At 36.1% G+C, this 27721-nt stretch overlaps 1 protein-coding gene and 1 long non-coding RNA gene across 5 annotated transcripts in view; one reads left to right on the plus strand and one right to left on the minus strand.

Moving 5' to 3' along the window:
• INTU (inturned planar cell polarity protein) overlaps positions 1-27721 on the plus strand; it is a 48026-nt gene that overhangs the window by 11982 nt on the left and 8323 nt on the right. For all 4 annotated transcript variants that reach the window (XM_048941042.1, XM_048941040.1, XM_048941039.1 and 1 more), the window contains 8 exons: positions 5710-5795; positions 11540-11743; positions 16160-16278; positions 19149-19238; positions 19795-19872; positions 20982-21171; positions 25760-25813; positions 27012-27074. In XM_048941042.1, the coding sequence (XP_048796999.1) occupies positions 5710-5795; positions 11540-11743; positions 16160-16278; positions 19149-19238; positions 19795-19872; positions 20982-21171; positions 25760-25813; positions 27012-27074 (884 nt within the window). The remainder of the gene's footprint in view (positions 1-5709; positions 5796-11539; positions 11744-16159; positions 16279-19148; positions 19239-19794; positions 19873-20981; positions 21172-25759; positions 25814-27011; positions 27075-27721) is intronic.
• The window catches only part of LOC125691575 (uncharacterized), a 46807-nt gene that overhangs the window by 5132 nt on the left and 13954 nt on the right, over positions 1-27721 (minus strand). The window contains exon 3 of the long non-coding RNA XR_007376170.1: positions 13131-13225. This is a non-coding gene — a long non-coding RNA (uncharacterized LOC125691575). The remainder of the gene's footprint in view (positions 1-13130; positions 13226-27721) is intronic.

Raw genomic sequence — 27721 nt, forward strand, 5'->3', positions numbered from 1 at the left:
TTTATGGTTTTTTCCACCTCACGATTTGTGTTTGTGATATGGTAAATAATAAGGGAGTTACTGGTTACTTTGTATTTTCCTTAGCAACTTAGTTATTTGTCAGCAGTAAGTATGGTTGCCACTGAAGTGGCTGCTAAGGCTGAGTCATGAGGGAGGCTGATTTTCTACTTTGAATGACCAGTTAAAAAGCTGTTATTACTTTAATATTTTTAGTAAAAATAACTGCTTTTTTCCCAGTAAATAATCACTTTCCTCTGATGACTTCTTCAATTGATTCTGATACATGTATCCCTTTTAGCACCAAACATGAAAAAATAAAACATCTGTTTATTATTTGTGGAGTGTACTTTACTTTTTTTAATTTGGGTATGGAAGTCATAATTCTTGTTGCTATATTTTATCAACCAAGCAGAATGCAGCCACTGACCGTATGACATAAACATAAGTTTTGTAAGCTAAGAAACTGCTGCTTTACCTCTGTAAAAAGATGGGACTCTGTTGTTTTTCAGTTCTTTTTAATGTTGTTGGGGTTTTTTTTTGCATTTAAAAATCCATCAGTCTTAAGTTGTCAAATAAAAAAATCCGTACTGCTTTTAAAATTCTTGCTGTCACTTCCATTTGGGTTAAGAGATACAGTTGTCTTTATCTCATGTACCTTAAGGGTTTTTTGGTTTTTTGGTTTTTTTTTGAATAATTTCTCTTATATGAGTTTATTAATAAAAATATGCAAAGCCTGCTCTGCTATGTAAAACTTTATAGTTAAATGTTTGAATGCATCTTCAAAGACAGAAAGCTCCACCGAATACTCACTGTTAGATCCAGGGAAATAAGGGTTATAATAGGAAATGCCAGTATAATTTGATTTCCTTTCCCCTCCAAACTGAAACTTATCCAATTCGCAGCAGGGGATACTGTCTGTAAATGCTGCTGATGACCATCTTTACTGTGGTATAAATGGAAAAGTAATTCCAGTGACACTGAAAATGCAGAAAAGCTCTTTCACCTTACCCTCTTTGAAATCTTTTTTCATAATTATTGCACTTGTCACTGAGCATCTGAATGCTATGCATAAATTCTCCCATCTGATCAGTGGGTTCAGCTGTCAAAAAGTTGTAAGAACTACCAAGGGAGAGGGGTTATTTCTGAAAGTTAGTAAACATGGACTGTAAGAATCCAATTCTGAGCAACTGTGTAGAAGGTGCAGGCTACTGTTGCAGGCATCAGTTGAAAAGTGCAGATCCAAACCCCCTTATTGGCAAAAGGTTTTCTGTGGGCTTTTATTAATTCTCTTGGTGTTATGTGGGAGGGTTATTGATTTCCTCTGAATGAAGAAATGTTCAAGTAGTAATCTTTTCTCCTTTCATTTGAATAGTAAAAACACAGATAATCATTGTTGGAGGTCCAAAGCTCAAATCCTGTGCACAATATTGTTATTCAGCAATTGATCACAGATTGGTAAGACAGGCAGTTGTTGCTGGAAAGCAGAGTGCAGCATGAACTGGTTGTTTAAAACAATAATCCATTTACGTAAGCAGCTTGCAGTCATCTTCTGACAGTTAAGGTAAATAATATTGGTGGTTGTTGTTGCTTTTTGTCATTTGCTACGAGCTAAGAGTTCTGTCAGAAAAATGTTCTTGAAAGGACCACAATGCTGTAAGAGTTTGAGATTTTCCATGGGAAATTGCCATATATGGTGTATTGTTGAAAAGTCTCTCCAATGTAGAGATGTTAAGCATACAAGATAGAAATACAGAGCTTGCGTAAGCCTTGCTGTGCTCTCACTGTGGAGTTGGGGATGTCGTTTATGTTCTTTTAATCTCCTCTTGAGGCATAACAGCATTGGTTTGGGTCGAAGCAGCTTGCTAACACATAAAACAAGTAATTGATCTGGCTTTCTTCAGTAAAATATGTTCCACGCTTTGCCTTTTTTGGAAGGGAGTGTGTGAGTATTTATAAGTACTTTTACTGAGCCATTACTAAGAACAGAGGAAATTGCATGAAATTAAAAAAGTCTCATTCCTCTCCCGTGTGAACAGCATGGCTCTGATTTTTAATTCAGATTAAAATGTTTGTTTGCCATCACAGCATGGAAGTGGCGTTCACTCATCAGCCAGTACCCTCTGGCCTAATGCAGAGTTCTGCTTCTAGAAGTGGGGTGTGCAGGTTTAGTTGTGTGGAACCAATATTTAACAAAGGTAATAAACCTGTGCCTCATGGGACAAAGTGACAATCCGTCCTGAGAGAACTATCTTAGTGATGCCAGCAGTCCCGAGACTTTACTCAACTTCATCTTCTTTAAATGGGGAAAAAAACTATCAATCACTTTCATGCCACATGTTTGAGATCAATACACGTTCTTAGGTAACAGTGGGTGAGAAGTGTTTTCTACTGAGATAAAACTGAAAAGGCTGAATGAAGAAAACAGGAACAAATTCTCGACTGTCTTTTGTGTCAGTTACATCACTTTAGTTCTTGGTTCTCTTTGGCACTGTGTGGAGAATGTATATGGACATCTAATAGTTTGTGGACTAGGAGCAAGTTTTTGCAGTAAATGATAGAACTCAAGACTTGATTATTCATTCTTATTGAATGCACGTGAATAGCTTACTGTGTTCCTTTAAGAGAAGGATATGTTTTTCTATATTTTTATTGACTCTAAGTTTGATATCCTGGATCTGTCAGAAGAAAAAAAAATTTTGCCAAGTGCAGTTGCTCAAAATCTCTCTAAAAATGGAAATGAGACCTTGTCCTGATGTTCTTCATCTCGTGTCTTTCAAGCCAGACAAAAACGAGCTGAGGGACTTATAGAATGCAAGCCAGTAAGAGCAGGTCAAGTGCTATTCTACATAGTATATTATTATGCAGTATTATTTGAATTTGCAACTGTATTAATGAAAAAGCTGAAAAAAGTTTTATGTTTCTCTATAACAAGTTTCAAAAGAATATTTCGTAGAAATATGTGCTCTTGTAATGTCTACTTCAGCAAAACCAGAAACATTCAGTTTAGTCTGCGTACTTAAGAAAAGCCAATTGTGCTTTTTAGGTTTGTTTTTTTTTACTTACTTTGTAGAGCACAAGAATGATTGAAAAATGTACTTGCAGTGCCACCTGTACAACTGTTCTTGCAAAATGTCTTTCTGTGTGTCATTCAGCTACATTTTAGTCTGTGGAAATTGACGTAACTCTGAAAATTACCAAGTTTAAGAAACTGCTAATTATGTTTTTTTTTTAGTTTATTTAATGTAAATTGATAAAATATGAGTGGCGTTGAATTTTGTATTTCGCATACAGTTTTTGATGGATTTAACATCTAAGGACCTGAGTCACTCTCACTTTTAAGTTGTTCACGCCTTTAAAGGGAAAGAAACGTTTCTTAAAGAAAATGTTGGAAGCAGTATTAACAAAGGAATACTTGCATATATAAACTTCTACTGTCATTATTTACCACCCTGAGTAGATCTTGTGGCTGTGTTCTGCTTTAATGTGCTCCATGTTCATAGTTTTACATACTTGCTATTGAGCTAGTAGTGCCTTTCACTGTTACTTAATAGTCTCTGTTCATTGAATTCTGTTCTGCTTGGTGAAAAGGCCAAGAGCCCCACCATCTCTGCTCTGAAAAGTCAGTACTGATGGGTGGAGTTTTTCTTAGTCAATGTCAATTTGCAGTTCTTCCATAGTGATACTGCATTTTCTGGCAAAATGAAGGTAGCCTTATGGGACTGCTTTGGCAGTGTCTTCTGGAAAGCTGTTCCATTTATGGTACATGATTACATTTTTACAAATTGAATGGAATAAATATTTATCTCTCCAATGAAAGTTTTACAGACATACATTAGATGTCAAATAAATGGAACACTTTGAGTCTAAAGCGTGTAAATACTGATGGATTTTCTTTCAAAGTGGATTTGTGTATTCTATCCCACCAGATGTGGTCCAAAAACATTCCTTTTAAGTGCTAAGGTGCATATATCTTCAGTAAGCACATGCAGTTGGTTTGAACGCCATCGTGGAGCAGAAGATCAGATGCCCACACTTTGTCTTTATTGTAGAATTTCCCTATCATAATTTCCCTAACAGAACAAAAAGAATACAAACAATTTTTTGTTTAAACAGTGCTTCAGATTAGTACAGGAGCAACTTAGGTTTTCTCTTGTATTTGTGAGTGATGATCTTAAATACATGGTACTACAGTGTTTTTCTACGAGAAGCTAGTAGTTCTGATGATAATTATTTATTGTATTAGTGCTGCCTGAATGCTCCATTCTTGGTTGCTAGCTGTCAAGTCCTAGGACTCTGGCTTGGGCTCCTCTACTTGCTTTTAAATGCTGCTGCAACTTTCAACTATCTTTGAGTTGTTGTGCTGACGATTCACTAGATCAAAACTTTACTGTGCCGTGCATCTAAAATTGCAGAGATCAGGGAGAGAGCTGCTCATACGTGAAAAAAGAAGTCCTCCAAAGGAGCAGTAACAATTTTTTTTTCACCGATTTCTCTTGTCTTTCTTGGACTCTCCATTGTTAAACCCTCTATCTGTTTGAGGGGGATAAGGCAGAAGTTGTTATAAATTGTTAATACCTCTAAAATATTTTCCCTTGCTGTGAGTAGAAATTCTACTTTGATTTTTGTACCTTACAGTTGGGCATGGATTTTAAGTTTGTAAGCTTTAATTCAGTTCTATTTGCTTTTCATCTGTGCCTTTAATTTTTCAATCCCTTTCCATCTGCAGTTCAAGACTTTCTGTGGGATCCTGTTTTGCAACTCTATTTTTAGTAATGGAAAAAGAGCTTGATTTTAGTAAAATTTTAGTAAATTCAAGACCTGCCTGGATGCCTACCTGTGCGACCTGGTGTAGGGAACCTGCTTTGGCAGGGGGGTTGGACTCAATGATCTCTGGAGGTCCCTTCCAACCCCTACAATTCTGTGATTCTGTGAAATGCAAAGTGTCATTAGGCAGGAAGAACTGGAGATAAAAATATGGAGAAGGCTAAGAAGCCTCAGAATGGGGCAAGGTGTGGGAAAGAAGGGAGAGCACTAAATTGTGGTGTGCCTTAGGAGACCAAGGAGGTGTAGGTATGAAATGAAGGAGCTCTGATTCTGAAGATCAATAACATTTCACAAGATGATCAGCCAAACTAACTGCTCACCACTGCAATGTGACAGTGGCTGAAGTATCACATACTGTCTATGCAGTCCTTTTTCTTTCTGCTAACTCAAGAACTCATTTAGAGCATCTAGGATTCAAAAATTATCTACGTGGGGAGTGGATGATTTTCTGCCTGTTTACTGAACTAAGCTGTTATTGAAGTTCATGGGAAATGCCAGCACTACTTCAAAGAGAAAAGGGGAAGGGATGGTGAGGTTTTCCTTCAGCTGATGTTTGAAACCTCTTCTGTAAATAATGGCATGGAACTTGTCAAGTGCATATAGGAGGAATGAATCAATAGGATGGACTGAAACCTGGATGGATGGAAAAGGCTTTGCTGGTTATTTTTGTAAAGCAGCACAAGCATGGCAGTAAGGACTTGAGAGCATTCAAGTAACAGCCTGCTGTTTCTAAGTGTAATAGATGTTGCAAGTAGATGTCATCTACTTACATGCAGTTAAGTCATTTTAAATTGGATGCCATATTCAGTTTTAAAACAACATTGTTTGGCTTTGTACTGTGCTGTAATAGCTTCTAATTTATGCTTTTATCTCTTTTATCTCCAGGAGATGCTCTAGTTGCTGTAAATGATGTTGATGTGAATTCTGAAAACATAGAAAGAGTTTTGTCTTGCATTCCAGGTCCTATGCAGGTACAGTTGAACATCTACTCCTAATGTTCTTTGTAAAAAACCAACAAACAAAAACAAAACAAAACAAAAAACCAAACAAATACAATGTATAGTCTTTTTTTTCCTTCAGAAAAGTAATCTAGGTGATCTTTCTCTCAGATGAGGAAGTTCTAGTTTTTTACTTAATTCAGTGAGATGTGCAGTCTGACAGTAGAATGTATGAAGCAAGCTACTGATGAATAGCTTGCAAATAACTGTCATCTGGAGTGGCAGTGAATGGATACAGTGCTATTTTGTTCTCCCTTGGAAATAAGTATGGTAGAGCCAAAGAATGGAGTATAAAAGAACGTATGCTTGGCATTTTAAATTTGATTATGTTGTTCTTAAAATAATAATTGCTGTATAAATACTGAGATGAAATAATTCATCAGTATAAAAGGATCACAAATCCTGATTTAACATGTAATGCTATTAAAGATATTTAAGAGGATTTAAATGGAGATACTGATAGTTTTTGCATTTAAATAGAAAAATAGTGTTTAAAAGCCTTTACCTTAAATGTTTTTAAGATCTTTCAATACTGAATAGTGATTAAAATGGATATTAAACGAATAAAATGGATAAATAATGCATTTTCTTACAGAATGCAACTACAGTTGTCTTCTAATTGAGCAATAATTTTGGAACTATAATAAGGAATTAAATAATAAAGAATTACAACAGTGAGTGCAAATTACCTACAATGTCAGTACCATAAAATTAAGTGTTTTCCACATCCTGGTGGACAAGAAGACAAGGTAAAAGTTGTAACTTGGTACAAGACAGGGGAGGTTAAAACGATCATGTATCTTATGTTATCTATGCCTGTAGTCCCTGGTAGTTTTATTCCAGGTCGAATATGAGAGGTGAAAATAAAAATGTTTTCCTGTCCAGAGATTTAAAAAAAAAAAAAAGTAGAAGTTTTTGTTTTTGTCAAACCTGCTTCTGTTCACAACTTGGTGCAAGTGCCTGTGGAACTGCATCTGCACTTGCAGTAAGACTGAGTACTGCAATGTCAGTTTAGGAAGCTTTCCAAGATACTCAACAGTATGAAGCTTGCCTAAGCTACCAGAGTTGTGGTCAGGTATTGGCAGAGTTCCATTGCAGAAAAACCTTGTCTTGCCTGTCTTAGACCAAATAAGGAGTTGATGTAGCTATTATTAAATATAGAATGATTAGAAAAGCAGAGATGATATCCTTTCCTTAATTGTATCTTTGTTAGATTAGAGTGTACTTATACATTTGTTGCTTAAATGCAGTGCAACCCTTTGCATAGTAGTGATTTTTAACGCAACGTTAACATTTATGTTGTCAGTAAATTTATCCAGTGGACAGTGATTACTTCAACCATAGAAGTATTTGTCATGTTGGCTTTCCAAAACCTTCTATTAAAGTGCAATTATTCCTTTTTTACTGTGTAATTTTAGTCAGGCCAAAAGAGTGATTGCTGAAATAGACAAGCGGAGAACTTAAATATGTAGTTCTATTTTTTTTGCAGTGTAGAACTCTGTGCTCATGCTGCTGAACAAGCAGAGAGTTGTTGTTTCTAGGATGTAGTGTATAAAGATAGCTGTTACACAAGCAAAACTGTTAATAACTTCTCATTCATCATACGTTGCACAAAATGATTTCTCATTCATTGGACATTGCGTACATTTTAAAAAGATGCAATTTAAAGCAGTCTTAACATCATTATGAATTAATTAAATAAAAAGCTGAGTCACTGCTCTTCTGGGTTCACTGTAAAAATTACTGCAAGTAACATAAAAAATGACTTACCTAACTGCTTTCAGATGCAACAGTTGGCTTAACATCTCTCATTATTGTGTTACCTTTCCCAAATTTTGTATTATCTGAGATTTGTCAAACTCGCTTTTGGGCATGTAGGGGCAAGAACAAGGCACTTACAAAGCAAGAGCAATCTGTAAGAGCAGATTGCTGTTTCCTATTTCCCGTGCTCCCACATCAGAGCTGTTTCTGTTTGGGTTCTTGTGTGTCTCTTAGTCTGATGAAGTCTCAGTTCCAGTTAACTCATTTCAAGATTCTTCAGCACTCATTGAATGTGACTGGCCAAAGCGTGCCCCTCCATCAATGATTGAGACAAGATAATAGAGCTATGTTCTGTGATCTGTACAATTTTACATTTCTGAAATCAAAATAGCTGCTACTTAATTTGATGTTGATCACTGCTTATGTGTTCTCTTTCTTCTATAGCTTTACTCATGAACATTCACAGAACTTGATATTACTTCTCATTTTTTAAATGTATTCAAAAAAGAAAATTGGAATCTGTTTTGAGGCAGGCTTGAATAAGCTCAGTGATTTGTTTTAATCTAGCTCAGTTCATGGTACTTCTGTGCATCTGATGAAATGACTAAATACACATAGGTGACAGTTGACCTGAGTCACTGAGATAGCACAACAACAAAACAAAACAAGCCCCCCCTTGTATCAGTCTGTGATCTCTTCTAAGGAGGTAATTTGTAAATATCCAAAAGGTAATGCACCTTCATTTTTTGTGAGCTTTAGAGACAAACGTCCTACAGAAGCTGGTAAACTTCAGAGAAGCTAAATATTGCTCACAATAATGTGGTTATTCTTGTGATTTAAAGATCCAAAAAGGCAATTCTTTAACTTCGCTATTATTGCTCTTTAGTATGCAAGAATTAAAATGATATTGTGTGCTGTTTGTGACAGGTAGCGGTGATGCTTGAGATGCTTGTCTCTGGAGCCACTTATTCTTCAAGGATAAGCTTGGAAGCAGCAGATCCTCTGAGATGTTTAGCAGCACAAGACTGAGGAGAGACTGAATAGGAAGGAGATATGCATAGAATATACTTTTCTTTAACCATATCTTAGAAGTTGCAGTACTTTCTAAACTTTCCAAAAATATTCAGCCTGAGGCAGATAGTCAGAATCAAAAATCTCAGCCTGAATTTTTAAATTATGGTTTGGCAAATCATAAGCACATGGAAAACACAGTCTTAAACAGGAAATGGCAGGCGATCTTGAAAGGCAGGCAATGCTACCAGTTCTGCCTGTAATAAAATCCATATTCTTGAGTGTATGGCTTTCGTGCAGATGAACATAGAGCATGCCTTTCTGGGATAGACCATAAGTGTAACAGGAATATTTTTCAATGTATTGACACTGAAAAATGTTCAGATAAAAAATATTAACAAAAAAGGCAAGTATAGAAGGATTCTGGCATGATATTTTTCTGGGCTCCCACAGTCCTAGTAACAGCTTAGGGACTTGCTGGATCACATACTAGTTTCTAGCTTATTTTAATCTACTTCTTAAAATTCCTTTGACTTCCACAGCATCCTATAGCAGTGATTTTACTTAACTGATTTTTATATTCTGTTCCTTTCTGCTGGCTTTCAAGCTGCTTCCTAGTAAGTGCTTTTAATGCCTACAGGTTCCGGTGTCAGGAATAACAGCTGTCTGTATCTTCTTATTCTTCTTATCATTCTGTGATTTTTGGAGAGCTCTGTCATGTTTAACTTCTGTCTCTTTTTTCCTAAGCTGAAAAATCCTTATCTATGTACCTCATTATTGTCATCTTTACCAGCATCTTCTTGCAGTTAGACAATTTTTTTTTGAGAACTCTTGTAAGTATTGAGAATATATACATGTTGTATATTTATGGAGTGGAATATCAATATTTTCTGTGCTTTTTCCAGTTCTCCATTTTGAAATAACATTTTTTTTTTCCTGTTTTCTGCTGTATATTGACTAGATTTTCTTAAGAGGACTAGAGTCAGACAGTGAAAGATTTCATACTCAGTATTCACGGGAGAGTTGTTCATTTGTCACCTATTTAATCAGATCTTGGTGCACTGTTCAGGACAGAGCTTTCTTGTAGAAATGTAGTCTCTTGGTTACATTCTGTTACAGCATTTTCTAGCCTACATGATCTTTTTCACAGCAATTTTTAAAAGGCTAATTGTATAGTAGAACTTGGATGAGAGTTGCTGTATAGAATCTAGTAAGCTTGGAAGGGAACAGGAAGCCAAATTATGGTGAGAGACCTTTCTCATAATGTAGTGACTGCTCGTCTGACTGGCGTGGCATTGCGTGCAGCCATGTGGGAGCCAGCATGGAGGCTGCAGGAGGAAGGAGAGTTACAGTTTTGTTTGGCCCAATTCATTTGAGCTCTTGCTTGAAGAGCCAGATGGTTATGTCTCTAAGACAAGACAGACAGAGATTTTTTTTTAGTTTGAGAGGCTAAAAGATAGACTGCAGCAAGAATTACATCTGTGCATCATTAGTGTAGGAACTGTAGCCTAAGTGTTGTGAGTAAGTTTCCACAGACAAGATGTAGTAGAAGTTAAGAGAAAGAACTCTTGAGTCTTGAGGAAATCTGCAAGAAGTTAAGCAGGGTATGAAGAAAATCCTCTGAAATACATGCAGATGGATTGACGTAGAAAGAGAACTGAGTCACAGAATGCTGCAGAAGGAAACACTACAACTGTGAACGATCGAGTTACTAGGTCATAAAATGCTGCTGCTGCTTAGCTGGATGCCAGTACTCCTTGAGTGCTTTTAATACATAGTGCATTGAATTGAAACTGAAATGATGAGGAAAGAGTGCGGGATGAGTTGTTGTCAGGAAAAAAAAAAAAGGGGTGGCAAATGACAGGAGAGCATGATGGAGTGCAGTGCCATTCCAAAGAATGGGAAGAGAAAGGAGGGGAATAAAAAGCTGACAGCAGCCAAAATAGGCGAGGAAAAGATTAATGAGTAGTGTTGGGAGGGAATAGAGTGGGATGGGGAGAAGGCAGCACGTGACACAAGTGGTGTAGCTAGAAGAGATGATGATGGCATGTCTCTTGGATCTAGTTGGACAGGCAGTGAGTATTTTAAAGCATCGCAGTTTCTTGCTGGCACTCCTCTCAAGGCTTGTGCATGCACATACAGACAATTATGAAAATATAAAAGTATCTATATTTAAATGTATAAGCTGCCTCTACTGAGGCTTTTTGGATGTATTGCAACTGGAAAAAAAAAACCAAGAACTTTAATTTGCACTAATCGTTGCACTAAGTCGTCACTAATAGAAGTGGGATTTGCTGTGCTACACTGTGTTTCAGATCTGCCAAGTCAACAAACACTTTAAGGTTATTTTAATGCAGACAAACAATCTCATATGAAATGAGGAACTGAGACTGTGCCTACTTAGCTTTGCTGTCCAGCGAAAATTTATTTTCCTGTTCAATTGTACCTGCCAGCGTGCTCAAAACAGCAATGAAACATCCATGAAGGAGCCTTGAGGATACATACGTACGGAAGTGCTAATATTTAGACTCAAATGTAGTGTATGTTTAAAAATGGTGGTAATACGTTTTGTGTTCATACAAACTCAGAACAGTAAGTACGTTCTTTCCATTCTCAAAACCATAAAAATTGAGAATGAAAACACACCAAACCACATGCTTACTTACATGGCTCACAGAGCATATAATAGCTGGCTTTGTTGTTAATAATAAATGGTTACGGAACACTGAGCATATAACTGTTTTTCCTTAAACAGCAGCAGTTCTTGAATGCTTTCATCTTCTACAGATGCTTACAAAAATTTAGCATTGTGCCACGTGAAAGTTTGCCCTTTCATAAGCTATGAAAACGTCTCTTAAATGTCTCAAACTACATCCCTCTTATCTGACGTTAGAATGTAATTGTAAATGCATCATCATTTTCACAATAATTAATTGTTTTAATAGGTAAAACTCACATTTGAGACATCGGCATTTGAACCTGAAGGAGCCTCTCAGCAAAGGTATAAGCAGGAACAGTCAAGTATGAACAACCTGCTCCGGCTTTTGTGGGGGGGAGACAGCATGGACCTTCAGCAGGCTGTGCAGAGCGTTCCTCATATTGTTATGTTCCTCTCACTGAAACTGGACTCTGAAACATCTGCGGATGAGGTATGTGGCTAACTAAGAAAAGTGAAGAGGAAGGGTAAAAACTGACAGCAACGCATGCTATGCCTTTTGATACTGAAAGAAATAAAATCTTGCTGGTTTATTTCACTAATGAGTAGTCTGCCAAATGTCTGTTTTGACAGAAATAAAGCCTGAAATTTCAGGGGGGGGAAAAATGCCACCATCACTGCAGACAAACTCTAATTGGGCTTAAAATTACTTCAACACCACTGATTGTCTTGATAGAGAGAACAGTCCAGGTGTTAACAGAGAAAGCAGAGGCAAATTCAGAATTACATTATTTTCTCAAATGCTCACTGTGACATTTTCAATACACAACTCAAACTGGATGTATGAAATCTGTCTAATCAAAAAAGCCTTTTCCTCAGCAGGAGCTATTGGCAGTCCCCATACATAATCTTTCTAAACAGTCCCCTCCTGTTTAAAAATGCTAATATGCCTTCCCTCGGAAGAGTCTTGCATGTCTGCTGACTGTTGATTCTTGCTTGGGCAATGTTTTTTCAGCTACCAAAGTACTCTTTCTTTGTCCCATAAAATTTCACATCTCTTTCCTTTTGTGTTCCTCAGAAAAATTTTGCCAGTCTATGTATAACCTTTTGTAAGTTTGTGTAGATGTTCCTGATGTAGCCATAGCTACAGATGTTCTGCTCCACATGCTCAGCAGATACAGAACAGAGTGGAGGGCTGATGGCCCCTTGCCTGATCAGAAAATGTCTGCTCCTGAAGAGGGCACTTGGGGCACCAGTCATTTGGAAAAGGACCTTTGTCCCTTATGTAATTCTCCTCACATTTAGCACAGGGCCCTGTGACCTTTATTATCTGTTCTATGGATGAAGCACAGCTTTTTGTAGTCTCCAAGGTCTCATATAGCAGGACAGTGACAGTGTGTGGAACAGAAAATAAGACAGTTTTGTTTCCCTCCTGGGATGAATGCTAAGATCCAGGCAGTGCTGCATCCCTTCTCTGGAATGTCTTTATCTTTTTAATACTTTTTCAATTAATATGAGTATGTATTACTCTGATAATCTACAACAGAGAAAAAAGTGCTGCAATTATACCTAATGGAATTTTGTTTTCTAGAGACATGACTAGGGAGGAGAACCATAGAAAACTGCATATCATGATACCATTAAAAATACAGTATGCAGAGTGAAATGTGTGAAAGCTAGACAATATAAATCACTTGCAATATAAATCACTTTTTTTTCACTCTAATACTTTTAAGGTACCACATGCTTCATTACGTGTGGCAACTACATGCTAGCACTGTAAGCTTTGGTTTGCAGCTCTTTCTGATCTCATTTAAGAGACTACAAGTTTTCATAGTAGGTACTTTCACTGGAAATTAGTTTATGTCAATTTTACTTACAAATTTTCAGTAGCCTTCCATCTTCTTATCTCCACCATGAGACTGCTTCCATTAAAACATGCAGTACCATGGGATTTATATTCTCTATTATTTACCTATAATAAAAATGGAAAAAACTAATTTAACAATTAATTAAGTTTAAGATGCTTTATAAAAATTGACTTAGATGTTACAAATACCTCTTCTACCTTAAGCTCTTAGTTTGTCCTGTGTTACATGTACAGGACATTCATGGGGCAATTGCTACAGACTTAGACCAGTGTTTTCTTGGTTACTTACATAAATTCTATGAAATATTAAAAGAAGAAGCAAAGTAATTCAAGGTCTCTGACTCTGGTGGGTAAATAGATATGCAAATGCCTAACGGCAGTTCCTGCACTTCAGAGTAAATGAACAGTGTTTTCTTGCCCCATTATTTCTCTCCTTTGCCCCAAGAAATGGGATTAAGCCTGAATGTTGAGTGGAGGTAAAAGGATTGTAATGCACTTGTCCTCCTTTCACACCATGGAAGAATTGTTTCCTGGTAAGTCTTGGCAGTTATGCCGCCCTAAATAGTCTCTGATGTTGAAATATGCTTTGCTGGTATAACCAAGCCCTTTTTGTAACACACTGAAAAAAGAATGCTAACTTTTTCAGGGGATTTCTTTCATTTTCATTTGGTAAACAGTAAGTGACATTAGTGATGTAGAGGTACTATTCCAAATTTAGTTTACATTGGTTCAAATTAGCACTGAATTATTATATACTCATGCCATCTTACACAATGGAAAAATATAATGACCCTTCACTAAGCTTCTCTACCCTTATCTTAAATGAGTATGGTATGCAGATCACATCCTTATAAACAATGGAAACTTGGGCTAGTTACTAATTCTTCCACTTGTGTACCTTTGGCACCCAAAAATAGATTTAATGATCTCTAAGACTTGAAAGCTTTATCTAACAGTCCTACAGGAAAGCAGCCCTAGACAGTATTTGTGAGTGTGTGTGTGTGTCGTGAGTCCCAGATGATGATGGCCTGATCTTGCCTTTTACGGTTTTAACTCAAAGTATTCTGATTATAGCATACAGTAATTATACTAGTACATGTTATTTGCATCACCAAACATTATATTATCTTTATGCATTTGAATGATTATTTTTTTTATGATACCGTATTTTAAAATGAAGTTCGTATTCCTTCATCACGATAGTTTTACTGTTATAAACTGTTATGTAAACATGAAAAGTAGGTATTAAGGGAAGGTGTTAAGGTATCTTAGTTCACACAGACGCTTGTGTTTCCTGGGGCATTTCACTCAGTGTTTATAAGTTCTAAATTAATCTTAAGGAGCGCACAGTGTTCCTTTCATCTACTGTTTCTTTTTCTTTTTCTTTCTTTTTTTTTTTTGATGTAAAGAGTAACTTAAAGCATCTATTGTCAGTGCACTGTGAAGGCTGTACATTTCTTGCATTGTTCTGAATCCCATTTCATTTGTTGTCGAGCTTGCACTGAATGGAGAGGAAAAAAGCCTATTAAGATTTGGTTTGAGACATAAATAAAATAGTTTTAAAAGGAGAAACTGTTAAGTTAAAGGCTAAACTTTAGTCTAGATGCTCTGCCTGTTTCGGGTGTTCAGTTTGGTGTAGGGTTTAGTTTTCTTTTAAATGAGCTGCTTCTAATTTAGTAATTCCATTGTCTTTGCCCTATGAACTTTGGGATAAAATGGTACTTTTCATTTTGCTCTGAGAACAGCTGATCCTGTATGGTGATATGTGCTGAACCTTGCTGCTTCATTAATATATATATATATATATATATATATATATGATTCAGCTACGACCTTTTGTTACAGTTGTCTTTTCTTTTCCTGGGAAAGTGTTCAGATAATTCTCAAATGAATTTTGCGTAAAAGACTCCATTCATAGTGAGGAGAGAAAAAGAGAATGTTTTCTTTTTAGCCCCTTTGTAGTGCTGTAATTAGAAAGTGGTGGGTTTTTTTTGGTTTTTTTTTCCTGCTGAGGGATTGATTTAAGAAAAAAATCCATGTTACTAATGACTGTTTGAAAGTAAAGCTAATTAAATTGGTTAAGAATGAAGAGTTTGCCAGGACTGTCTACAACGAAGCATTAATTTAACCGTGACGAAGGAAAATTTTCTAACGGGTATGGGCACCAAACAATAAAATAACAAAGTTAATCACATCAGGGTTTCTTTTGTTTGTGTAGAAAAATAATTTAGTGTTCTCATTGTGTTGGATGGGCTGAGCGTTACGCATCATTATTTGCCAGAAAGCAAAACTGTGGAGAATCACACGTTTGCTTATTAATGTTGTATTGTTATGGTGCCTGAAGTAATTAATACACAACTTTGGAGCATGCTTACGTAATACATATATTTTTAAGAACCAGTAAGAAAAATAACATGAACTGACATGAACATTCATCCTCACTGATCATCAGTTTCAACCTGACCTTTCTAAGAGAGTGCCAATAAATACAGCCAGAGCTTTGGTGATTAAATCGTTAATGGTGTGTACGTGATTTGAATATATACCTCAGTTTTATGTTTTGCACATGTAGAGTGAATAGTTAGGGATACAGGGAGAGATTTGAGTCATCATGTTCTTGTTGGTTTTAAAGAGCTGTCTGTTTGATGGGCAGTATGGCTCTTAATTCACAGCTTAAATACTGAGAGAAACAAACAAATGTTAGCAGTCTTTTGGAATCAGATTTGTTAACAGTGTACATAATGCTGTAAAATGCAGTGGACATATTGTTTGTTGTTTCTTGTTTCTCCATATGATACCGATTTACTTATCCATACAACAGAAGTTAAATTGTCAAAAACATTCACTTGTGTTTTAGAACTTTCCAGCGTGTCTGTGCAGATCACTACTTGTTTTGATACTGTGCAAAAGTATATGATAAAAGCTTTCATGTTTAAAAATAAAAATTGATGCCATTAAAAATATGCCAGCTTGTTTTCTGGTTTTCTTTTTGTTTCTTTGTTTTTACTTCCCTTATCTAACAGTTAACTTTGTTCACAGCAAGAAATTCTTTATCAATACCCCATATCAGAAGCATCCCAAAAACTCAAAAATGTGAGGGGAATATTTCTCACCCTGTGTGATATAATGGAAAGTGTTACTGGTGCCCAGATTCTCAGGTAAAAATAGTTGCGATTTTATGTGTTATTTGTTTTATTATTCTATATGTATGTGTACAGAAAAATGCCCGTGCGTGACACGTTCAGGTCTAGACAAAACAAGAATATGTCTCAAGTTGCGCTGCTCAGTTTCAACGTACATTGATTTGGGGTAATGTTTTTGTCACAGGTATCAGTGATTAGGATTTTTAGTTCAGTGTAACTGATTTTATTTTATTTTATCAGATCCCTTCTTAGAGCTCCTAAAACACCCTTAGATAAACTTCAGTTGTTTGGCACTGTACATTGGCACACTGGAAATTCAACAACAGCTTCAATCAGATTAATAAACCAACACGTAAATATGTAATTCCATTAAATTCATGAGCGTCTGCACCTTTAGAATTCACTTCAGTACACATTTAATTTGCAATACTATAAATACTTTTGTATCCACAGACCAGAACTCTGGTTAGAAGACTGATGTAGATGGCTTTGAGCTTTGTGGAGGTGGGTAGGGGTGGTGGAGATAGGTCAAGAGATAATTATATATTTGAAGGCAGACAATTTTATGATGGAATACTTACAAGTGCGGTAGCACTAATTATCTTTTGGTTTCACATTTCATTCACTGAGAGTTTGTATGTCAGCTCGCATCTCCTGGGTGCCTGGTCACAGTTCTCTTCTGCACAACACTGCCTTCCACATCACACACAAGGTGTGAATAGTTTTGGTGGTTTCTTTGTTTTGTTTTGTTGTATTTAAAGAGGCAACTGTTAGTGGGATTTCAAGCCCAAGAATTTAGTTTCAAGAAGGATGAAGGCAGACACGCTGTACAAATAGTGGAAAATATTGCCAAGAATAGAGAATTTCTTGAAAGGCAGAAAGCCTCTTTCACATGTTTAGGTTGAGTTTTCTGCTTACATTTTTCTCCTGAAAAGGAATTTTTTTAATTGTTTTTAAATGCTTTTTTTAATCAGAAAATGAATACTTGCTAATTTAATATTGTTTACATTTGGTTATTTTCATTTATTCTTTCTTAGACTTGCTAGTGTCTTGCTATTTTGACTGAGAAGCTTTAGCAATGTGTTTCTGCTGCACTTACAAACTTGTAGTAAGTGAAAGCTCATGAAAGTGTGTTACTGATTTAGTGACCACTGCAAATGGAGAATCACTCTTTTAGCAGCAGCTACCGAACAGAGGCTTTAGGTCTTTTGTGTATGCTAATATTCCGAAGTAATGCTGCATTAATTAGCACAGGACGCATTTACCACTTTTCAATACTTCTGTGTTATTATGCAAATTCTCTCCAATAGAGGCATTTTTCACTTGTCCAGATTTTGTTTTTTAGATGTGTCTGAAATCAGTCTATGTGTTGATGATCTATATGCATGTTATCATCAGTAAGACAATTCAGAAATGCATGTTAGAATCACCTTTCCTGTTCAGGTTTTCAATTCGCCACTTGTAGATGAGTTCTAAAAATATAAAAGGACCTCTGCTAGTCTCTGAAGACTGTTTCATATTTTCAAAAAATATAACAGCTCTTCTATGAAGCTCTTTCAGAAGAGAAAGTTATGATAACTACTCAAGTTTTATGCATCATTTGAGATGCATATGTTTGTTGTTAATTGCATTATCAATTATATTTCTTGTTTTGCTTGTAAAGGTGGCTTGAAGGATAAAAATTTTCTGGAGAACTATGGAAATAGTTAGGAATTTCATAACTAATGAAATGACAGTGCTATGGTTTATTCAGTTCCATCAACTTCTGCAGTATGACTGAATCAGTGGAACAACTTAATCATGGAGTCATTTTTTAAAGCTGAAATTAAAGTTACGTATCCTCTGCTTTGCATTAGTGGTATGTTATTTAGAACTTGTTAGATCACACTATGAAAAGTCAGGAGACGAAATCAGTGCTTTTTAATAACTTTTCTAGATGGCCTGTAAAACAGTTAGCACTAAGTTGTTGTATGCAGTAAGTCTGTTGTTTCAAATGCCATCATAACAGCTACTAACTAGTACCAATTCACTGCCTGATCACTCACCAGCATCGTAGGTGTCAGAGAGAAATTATTATAACTTAATTTATAAATGAGGCACTGAGTTATAGAATCTGTGTTCGTAGTCACACAAGTCATCTGTAGCAGGGCTAAAAAATGAATTCTAGCTGTAGTCACAGCTGAGTACATAAACAATCTTTTTTCCTGAGTTTTAGAACTGATATAAATTAAGTGTTGGAGATGTTTACAGACCTTACTTTTAGCAGCAACCAATAAATTAAATTTTATAATCTATTGCATAATATTTTATTTATTGCTGACTGGAACCTAACCTTCTGGGGTTGATGAGCTTTGTAGGGCAATTTCTTTTATAGGGAGATAGCATGGGAGTTCATACTTGTCACTCAGATAATAGATCCAAATAGCTCTTGGTCTTGCTATCAAAACCTGTTTGTGGGGTTTCTTGAAATGCTTTCGTGAGTAAGCATTAGGATCTCGGTGTGACATGAAATGGCATTTACTTTCTAAATGAACTGTATTAAAAGGTAGGCATTGTAGGAAGACCTTAAGGAAGCATCTGAATCAATTCTCTGAGGAAGTGTGCTGCTTCCGTAATGGTTATTCCTCCTTCATGCTTGTACCTTGAAAATGTTATTACTACTGACGTGACCTCTTAGTAAGATAAGTTAATAATAATAATAATAAGTTAGAGGGTCTTTTGAGTTTTCTAATAATTAAGGTAATTATATATTTCAATTGCATGCATGTCATTTTATATGAGCGTAAGACTTTATATATACAATACATACGTTCCAACTTGGAAGATGATTTTATTTTATTTTTACAACTTCATAGTGCTAACAGAAGTACTTCTGGCTTTTCTAGTTCCTCCCTTTTCGTATGTGAAAAACTAGTTCAAGTTGTTTACTGGAAAGAATGCGACAAGTTGCTTGTGATTGGCCTTCCTGAAGAAAAGTGAGTTTCAAATACAGTATTTTCTTTCTAACTTTGTTTTACATTTTTCTGAAATACCAGCCTCCAATTGTACTGTTCTGCTATCAAAGAACAAGGAAGGGAGGGCTTACAATGTTCTCTTCTTAGTTTAGTTAGATTTTATAGCTGGGATCCCACTGTTTGGATTGACTTTGCTCACATCTTTTCAATACCCCTCATTACAATTTCTTCTTAATAGATCTCTAGAAACACGTATAAGCTGTAACAGTCACTTTCAGTGTTTTGTGAAGTCATGCCTTGCTCAGAGACCACTGAGTAGCAGTAGTAATATCACATATTTAGGTTTTCTAGAAGACAACAACTTCTGAATGTTTTCTTCCAGCTTTACTACTATGTCTGTGTGATCATGGGCAAGTTACTCAAAGGAAACAAAAGTATGTTCTCATACAGTCCTATGAAATAACTTCTGTTTGCAAATATATCACTGGTATATCTCTTGAGAAGATACCTATGTACATTCACAATAGTTAAGGATGTTATAAACATAAGCAAACGTTTTATTGTTATTTATTTTTAGTGTGTCACTTACTCAGCTGAGGAATATGATTGAAGATGTTGTCAGGACCTTAAAATTTATGTACAGCTCTTTAGACAGGTGAGTTATTTCAGAAGTATTTTCTTTTCAGTCACTAGCTTTCAGTTGATGCTTATGGAAAAAGAGCATTAATTTCTAATATTTACATGGATTTTTTTTGCCTGTTCTTTTACCTTTGCGCAAAACCAGGATTCTGTTCTTCTTACTTTTTGTTTCATTCTTAATACCAGTAAGACTCTTTTGAAATAGTCTTTGTTATTTCAGAAAATGTTGTCCTTGATTAGGTTAAATCATTCACATAACCAAAGTCACTCTGGATGTCAACAGCACTCTGCAAGTCTGTTAAACCACTGTCTGCAAAATGTATATATGAATCACAGTGTTATATTTGTAATAAAATAAACACTCTAGACTTCTCAACTTTATTTGGCAGAGTAAATGTCTTTCTCTACATTTGGAAATTACCCAGAAAAAATGCAGTCTGACTGTAATCTAAATAAAATTGCCAAGGTGGACTATTCACATGCTTGCATTCACTTCAGGACTTAAGTGTGTATGCTATGGAGAAAATCCTAGCGTTTCTATTACTTTTGTGCTGTTCAGCACAGAAAAATGTTTTAGGCAGAACAGCCTCATGTGATGTCAAGTCGTAGCTTTTTCTCATGGCGTTTTTAGCAACAAGGAGCAACTTAAATTTGTCATACTTGAAGCTATTTAAATGCATCTCTGAAAAAACTTAAGCTTTGAATACGGAAGATAAAGTACTTGATTTTTCTATAAGTATAGGAGGCCATTTGGAATAATGGAGTTTTTTATACCTTCTGAAGAAAATAGTCATACAGCACAGAGATCTGTAACACCTAAAAATAGTTAAATAAATTACTGAAATAAGGGAAAAGAATGATCTGTTGTTTTTTTTGTTTGTTTGTTTGTTTTGTTTTTTTTTTAATCCAAAGCTGATCATTGCCTCATCTTATGTTGCTTTCAGCATGGCTGTTTCTTCTTTGTATGTACTGTCTGAGTATTAGCATAGCGTTTGCTTAAAAGGAATGTTAAGAAATCCAAATGTAGTTAGCGTGCTGTAAAGAGGCTTCGACAGCACAGAGGGTTATATAAACAAGCTACAAGTTTTTTGATGCTATTTTAACTTGCAGTTCATGTTTGTTCAGTGCTTTTTGCCAGGTGGAACATGTTTCTCGTCTGGATCATTTTTTCAACCTGTTCTTCCAACGAGCACTTCAGCCTGCAAGACTTAACTCAAATGCCAGCCCCAGTGTTCAACACTACACTACCTGCAGTGCATTATTCTTAGACAGTCTCCCAGGCTTGCGCTGGCTGACTTTGCCTCAGGAAATCAAGGTGATCTTGTTTTCAGATCTCTTTCGAACTTGTCTAAGTCAAGCCAGAAAACTAACACAGGTCTTGCATATATCTTTTGCTGACACTGTGTAATATAAATGTGGGCTGCCTATTTTCCTACAGGACCCTTCTCTTAAGTTTAAAGCTATGCAGTCATTTACACTGGAAACAGAATGCTACTACATATGTAGTTCAGTGACTTCAGAGTTACCTAGGAAGAGAGCACAGTGATAAAGCAATTAAGATTACTTTAAAAACATAGATATCTGAATGTAGATACGTCACAGGGAAAGCACGTCATGGTATGTAGCTTCATGTTTGATTCTCATCATTTATGTACTTACAATATACATTAAAAAAGTACTAGCAGTTAAAATATCTACTATAGATAAAATAATACTCCAGAAGCTCATGCGTAACTTGTGATTTAGGATACAATCTTATATTATCTTCTATCAATGCACTGAGTTACACAAAGGGAGCAGTATGCAATCACCAAAGAATGTAAGGGAAAACTTGTGAGAAATGACATTTAGGACAAATGCTGGTAATTGCTGCTTACGTGCAGAAAGTTACTCTGAAATGTTTTCTTTTTGATTTTTTTCTGATTTTTTTTTTTCTCTGTTATGTATGCAGATCATCTTTAACTCAGTCTTCTGTTCTTTACATTTTCTGTTAATTCTGCTCTTAATGCTTTAATAACGTAACTGTGCATGTATTTGTTTAGAAATACTTCTGGTATCTCCCTCAAAGGGCAATTTGCAATTTTTTAAACTGTTTCTGTGCTACGATTTGCTATGATTTGGTTTAGTATCACTATCTAAGGGTTGTTTTCCATGGAGAGCAATGTTAGAACATATTTTGATCTCACAGTAGGTTCAGATGTAGATAACAAGGTCTTGTTGGGTGCAGTTGGCTGCCATATTTTCAAATATATGCTGCGAGTACAGAAGTTAATCTGTACTTTGAAAACATGGAAATCAATAAATGATTGCTTCTGTGTTGTTGTTTTGTATTTGAGCAGTGTCCTGCTTTATGCTTCCCCAGTCAAAAACAGCACTGTATATTACTTTCAAAATAGAGAGCTGATAGTGAAATACAAAAGCAGTCTTCTTTCTGAACCACGTAGTCAGTATATGAGTGAATCTCAGTCTGTACCTTTTCCAGGACACATACAGCAAATCACTGGTTACAGAAGAGGCTTACATATTCTGACTGTAGATTAGGAAGCAAGCTTACAGATGTTATTTGGATTTTGCCACTCCTAAAGTGCAGCATATAACTTTCTCATTGTGATTTTATTAACTTTATAAGTAACTTTTATGATTCTCTCTGTTACTTCAGTCTGTTTTATGCCCACTAGCTGTAAGTACAAAATCTGATCCAAACATGAAAGAACAGTTTCTACTTGAGGAAACTCACTTCCCAAGACAGTGGTAAAAAGTAGTTTTGGATATGTTCTATATGTAATTATGTAGAATAATACTAGTTCTAAATTGCTATGAACTCTGGATCTCTAAATATCCTACAATATGCAGCTGTATTACGAAGATTAGGTCTATTAATACTTTGAGAGAGCATTTTGAGAAGTTGAGGATTTTATCCACATTGTGTTTAGAAGCTTTAGTATAACTCCCCTTCTGCTGTTCCAAATGTGTCATATTTCTTAACTGTTTCCAGAGTTTCTCGGAATCAGGTTAAACGTTCATATATTCCATGCAGCTACTATTTATTCCATTAGTGTGAAGACTTGGGGTAGCACCCATCTCACCTTCTGTTAGACCTGTTACTACAGCTGAAGTGCTGATCTTGAACTCTTCCTGTTATTAGTGGGGGAAAATCTGGCTTTTCAACTGATTTACTCCAGCTTTTTGCTTTAGTATTTGATGAATAATGTCTTAGGACTCCAGTGCAGAGCAGGACTCTTCTGCATCAATTATGAAGCCTGAATCAAAAAGTAGCTCAAAAAGGTACTTCTATACTATAGGTATCATTCAAGGACCTAAATGTATGTCTAGACAGCTAATTATTTTGTAAGTCTATTGATCTTTAATGAGACAGATGCATTTTAAAATTGAACAATTTAGAACAATCACGTTGTCATATAAACACTCTAATAACTAGTCAGGTTCCAGTTGAGAAAGGAACTTCCCATACAGTGCACGTTTTCTTTAATAAACTTTAGTGAATTGAGGAACCATTTTTGCTTTCATGATTTTCAAGTATATTCAACTCTGTATTAGGAAATTATTTTCCATTCCATGTGAAGAGCAGTTTGCATATCATATTTATGTGCGAAGGAGAATTTTAGTCAGACCTGTGCTTTTGTAGTATATGTTTTATTGACAGAAGTACATGTCATGCTTGACCAACCTCATCTCCTTCTCTGACTGGGTGACCAGATTGTTAGATGATGGAAAGGCTGTTGATACAGTCTACCTAGACTTCAGCAAAGCCTTTGACATGGTCTCCCACAGTATTCTCCTGGGGAAACTGGCTGCCCGTGGCCTGGACTGGTATAGCCTTCTTTGGGTAAGGAACTGGCTAGAGGGCCGTGCCCAGTGGGTAGTAGTTAATGGAGTTAAGTCCAGCTGGCAACCTGTTACAAGTGGTGTCCCTCAGGGGTCAGGACTGGGGCCCATTTTGTTTAGTATCTTTACTGAAGACCTAGGTGAGGGGATTGAGAAAGCACCCTCAGTAAGTTTGCAGATGACACCAAGGTGGGAGGTGGTGTCAATCTGCCTGACGGTAGGAGGGCGCTTCAGAGGGATCACAGAATCACAGAATGGCCAGGGTTGGAAGGGACATCAAGGATCATGAATCTCCAACCCCCTGCCACATGCAGGGCCACCAACCTCCCCATTTAATACCAGACCAGGCTGCCCAGAACCCCATCCAAGCTGGCCTTGAACACTTTCAGGGACAGGGCATCCACAACCTCTCTGGGCAGCCTGTTCCAGCACCTCACCACTCCCTCTGTAAAGAACTTCCCCCTGACATCCAACCTAAATCTTCCCTTCCTCAACTTAAAACCATTTCCCCTTGTCCTGTAGTTATCAACCCTTTCAAAGAGTTGATTCACCTCCTGTCTGTAGGGATCTAGGTAAGCTGGATCGCTGGGCTGAGGTGAATGGGATGAGGTTCAACAAGGCCGAGTGCTGGGTCCTGCACTTTGGCCAAAATAACCCCATGCAACACTGCAGGCTTGGGGCAGAGTTTCTTGAGTGCTGCAGGACAATTGCTTTCATCTCATTATCCCAGTTATATCTGCTATCCAAGTGAAAATTTGTGAAGTGTGCCCGTAGTCCTTGTAACACACACCCATTCACTCTCTTGCAAAATCCATGCCCTGTAATTGAGGGGATTAAAATGTTTATGGAATCATAGTTGTAAAACGTGGTTAGTCAGCTGATGTATGTTAGAAATGTTACTCAGTGCACCTTATCACACATTTTTTTCCTATCAAGAAAATGATATTTTCTTGTACTATTTGGTGGTGAACCTTTCTCTTCCTTTGTGCTTTTTTCCTTCTTTCTCACGTTTCTGCTGAGAGAGACTGCAGTGCTTCAGTCTCTATTTTAGCTTGCAGGTTGTTTACCTTCTTATAAAATGACAGGGTTTTAGGGGGATTCACAAAACAACTTATTTTAATATGTATGATATGAACATGGATTTACAGAATTATCTTAGGTCATCCACATCTGCAAGATTTTTTTTTCTAGACAAAGAGCAAATTTCTGGTAGATGAATGTAGTGAAGATGGTTTTTATTTGTGTATTCTCTGGAGAATACAAATGTTAGTTCTTTTGTTGGGCGGAAAGCCATTTGCATTTTAAGTGAGGAAAAAGCTGAGATGTTGGGTACTTGCTGACTGCCAACAGTGTAGCTGACATTTCTGTTTGTGAAACTGGCTGTATTTCAATTAGAGTCAGCTTGTTTAAACAGCCCAGGGAACTTGTCATGGTGGGTTGTAGGTTCTTTTTATTAGTAGCGCATTTATGTCATGAACTTCAGCAGCTACTGACATGTTCTTTAAAGCAATGAATTTTTAGTAAACCTTGCATTAACCAACAGCTCCTGCATTAAGAGAAATGCACTCACATAAAGCGGTTTCAGTAGGACAAAGATGATATGTTAGAAGGTTTGGGAAATTTCCTTAGAGGTAAAACCAATCCATTGTAGAAAAAGATTTTTCCAAAAACTCAGTTGGATATAGTAGCGTGGCAGATCTCAGTGTTGTCCCTTGCCTTCAAGGAGTAGTCTCTAGATTTCATGTTTTAAAACATACTGAAACTAAATGTGACATCTTTATATACAGCACAGTGGGTTCAGGAGGCATACAAGAAGAAATGTTTTAGTTTTAAAGAAGAGGGAAATGCATGGCAATTGGATATTTTTTTTTCATCTGATGAGTTGAGGTGTTCTTGATATTTAATATTGCTGTTAAAAAGTATGTGCTTTTTTGTCCATTCAACTTTGTACTTGTGAATTCTAATCCCCTGAGATTAGCCAGAAAAAGTGAATTATGCTTTTACTGTAAATTAGTGTGTTAAAAACCTCTACTAAAATGTACTGCTTAATATTTCAGATGGAAATTGACACAGCACTGAGTGATCTTGAAGCAGCTGATTTTGCTGAACTGGTAAATATTTACTTTTGTTGTTTGCATTGCACAGTACTTCTTTGCCTTCCTCATATTTGGTCGCTTAAGAAAAGCAGCAGTTAGTCAGCTATGCTTTGTAAGCAAGTGGGATTCAAAGCAAAAGTACACCGTGTTATTCCTGTTTTAAGATAGATTGATGTTCACCATTTTCTTTGTCCTGAATTTTTCTCAGTGGTTAATGTTATAACCATAACCATATTATAATCCTCTAGGATTAGTCACTGAGTAAACACGATTCACTGTAACTTAAGTCCATGGATTGTCTACAAGGACATTTCTAATCTCAACAAATTTGTTGGTTGTTGTTTTTTTGGTGGGTTTGTTTTTTTTTTTTTTGTATAAGTAACTGTCTCCTTCCCAAGTAATTGTGAATACTACAAAAAGTTTCAGTGGAGCACTGAGAACTTAACTTACCAGTTTGAATAAAGCAATTACAAACTATACTTAATCTCAAAGGAGAAAATAGTAATTTACTTGACCGTATGCTTTGTACTTGGTGAACAGGAAGGTGAGATGTAAATGCACTGAAATCTTGTTCAGGTAATTGATGATGATAAAAATACAAGTTAGGTAGACATACAGTCAGCCTTTCAAAACAAATTTTAAAAAATGGTACCAACCAGACTGGATAAATTTTTTCAGAAGAGGTTGGTTCCAAGTTGTATCTTATTGCAAATAAACAGATTGAATCCAATAATTCAAAATACTCTATCTCCACATAAAGTTAGTCTTACTACTCTGAAAGCAATGAGTAGCTAAACTCAAAGACTACTGAATAGGCATATTTGGGGTATAATGCAAAAAACTAGTAAAAATGCTTGACTTGGAAGTTTTGCTCAATGAGGGCCTCTGGTGTCAGTACTTATGCTTCAGTTTGCTGTAAGAATTAGCATCTCTTGAAAAGTTTGTTTATGGACAGGTAAGCGCTGGATGAGAAATCTGAGCGTCTTATTTTGAGCTGAAAACTATAGTGACGTGAAAATTTATAACGTAGGCTAAAACTTTGTATTTAATTTAACCGCTTGAAATATTCTTATTAATGCCATTTTGATGCCCTATTGATATAAGTGGTCAAAAATGAAAATATGAAATAATACTGATTGACTGGAATTAGTTTCCTTGTATTCACTCTGTAAAATAAAAAGCCTGAACTAAAAATTCATGCTTTTGTTCACAGTCTGAAGATTACTACAACATCAGAAGATTATATATGATTATGGGCTCTTGTCTCTTCTACAAGGTAGTATTACTGATTAAGGCGTACAGGTTAGGAAAACAAATCATTTTAAAAATCCTGTCATGCACAATTCTTCAGAATCTCACAAATATGATAAATGTATGTTTGCTTTACACATGAAATTCTAGTGACACATCAAAAACACTGTAACAAAAACATCAACAAACAGATCATAAAGTGATACGTGTTATACGATCAATAAAGCCAAAATATTTGTTTGAAGCTGTCTTACGGAAATTCTGTTGCATGTGATGTAAGAATCAAGGAACGACAGTAATACGAGATGGAAGACTCACTTGAATTGATTGGGAATATTCTAACAGGATTTTTCTTTGCGTTGCAGTTATTTAATAAAGATGACAGCCAGTCATCCATCTCTCTTTGATCTGTCTTCAAATCAAAGATTTGACAAATTGGATTGCCAGCTTTTTCAGTTTGGCCTTAATTGTAAATTTATCTATCTTATTAAATGTAGGTAGTGTATTGGACAGTGTAAAGACAGTGGAAGATAACACCTTTTGCTTTAAGGGAACTGTCATGCAATTGATCTTTATACCAGCAGTATTATGAGAGTAAATTGTCAGCACAGTGTTTGGGTTTTGTTTGTTTGTTTTTTGTCAACAAGTTTCTTACTGAATACGCTTCCTTTT

The sequence above is a fragment of the Lagopus muta genome, chromosome 4 (assembly GCF_023343835.1).
Source record: "Lagopus muta isolate bLagMut1 chromosome 4, bLagMut1 primary, whole genome shotgun sequence".
NCBI lineage: Eukaryota > Metazoa > Chordata > Aves > Galliformes > Phasianidae > Lagopus > Lagopus muta.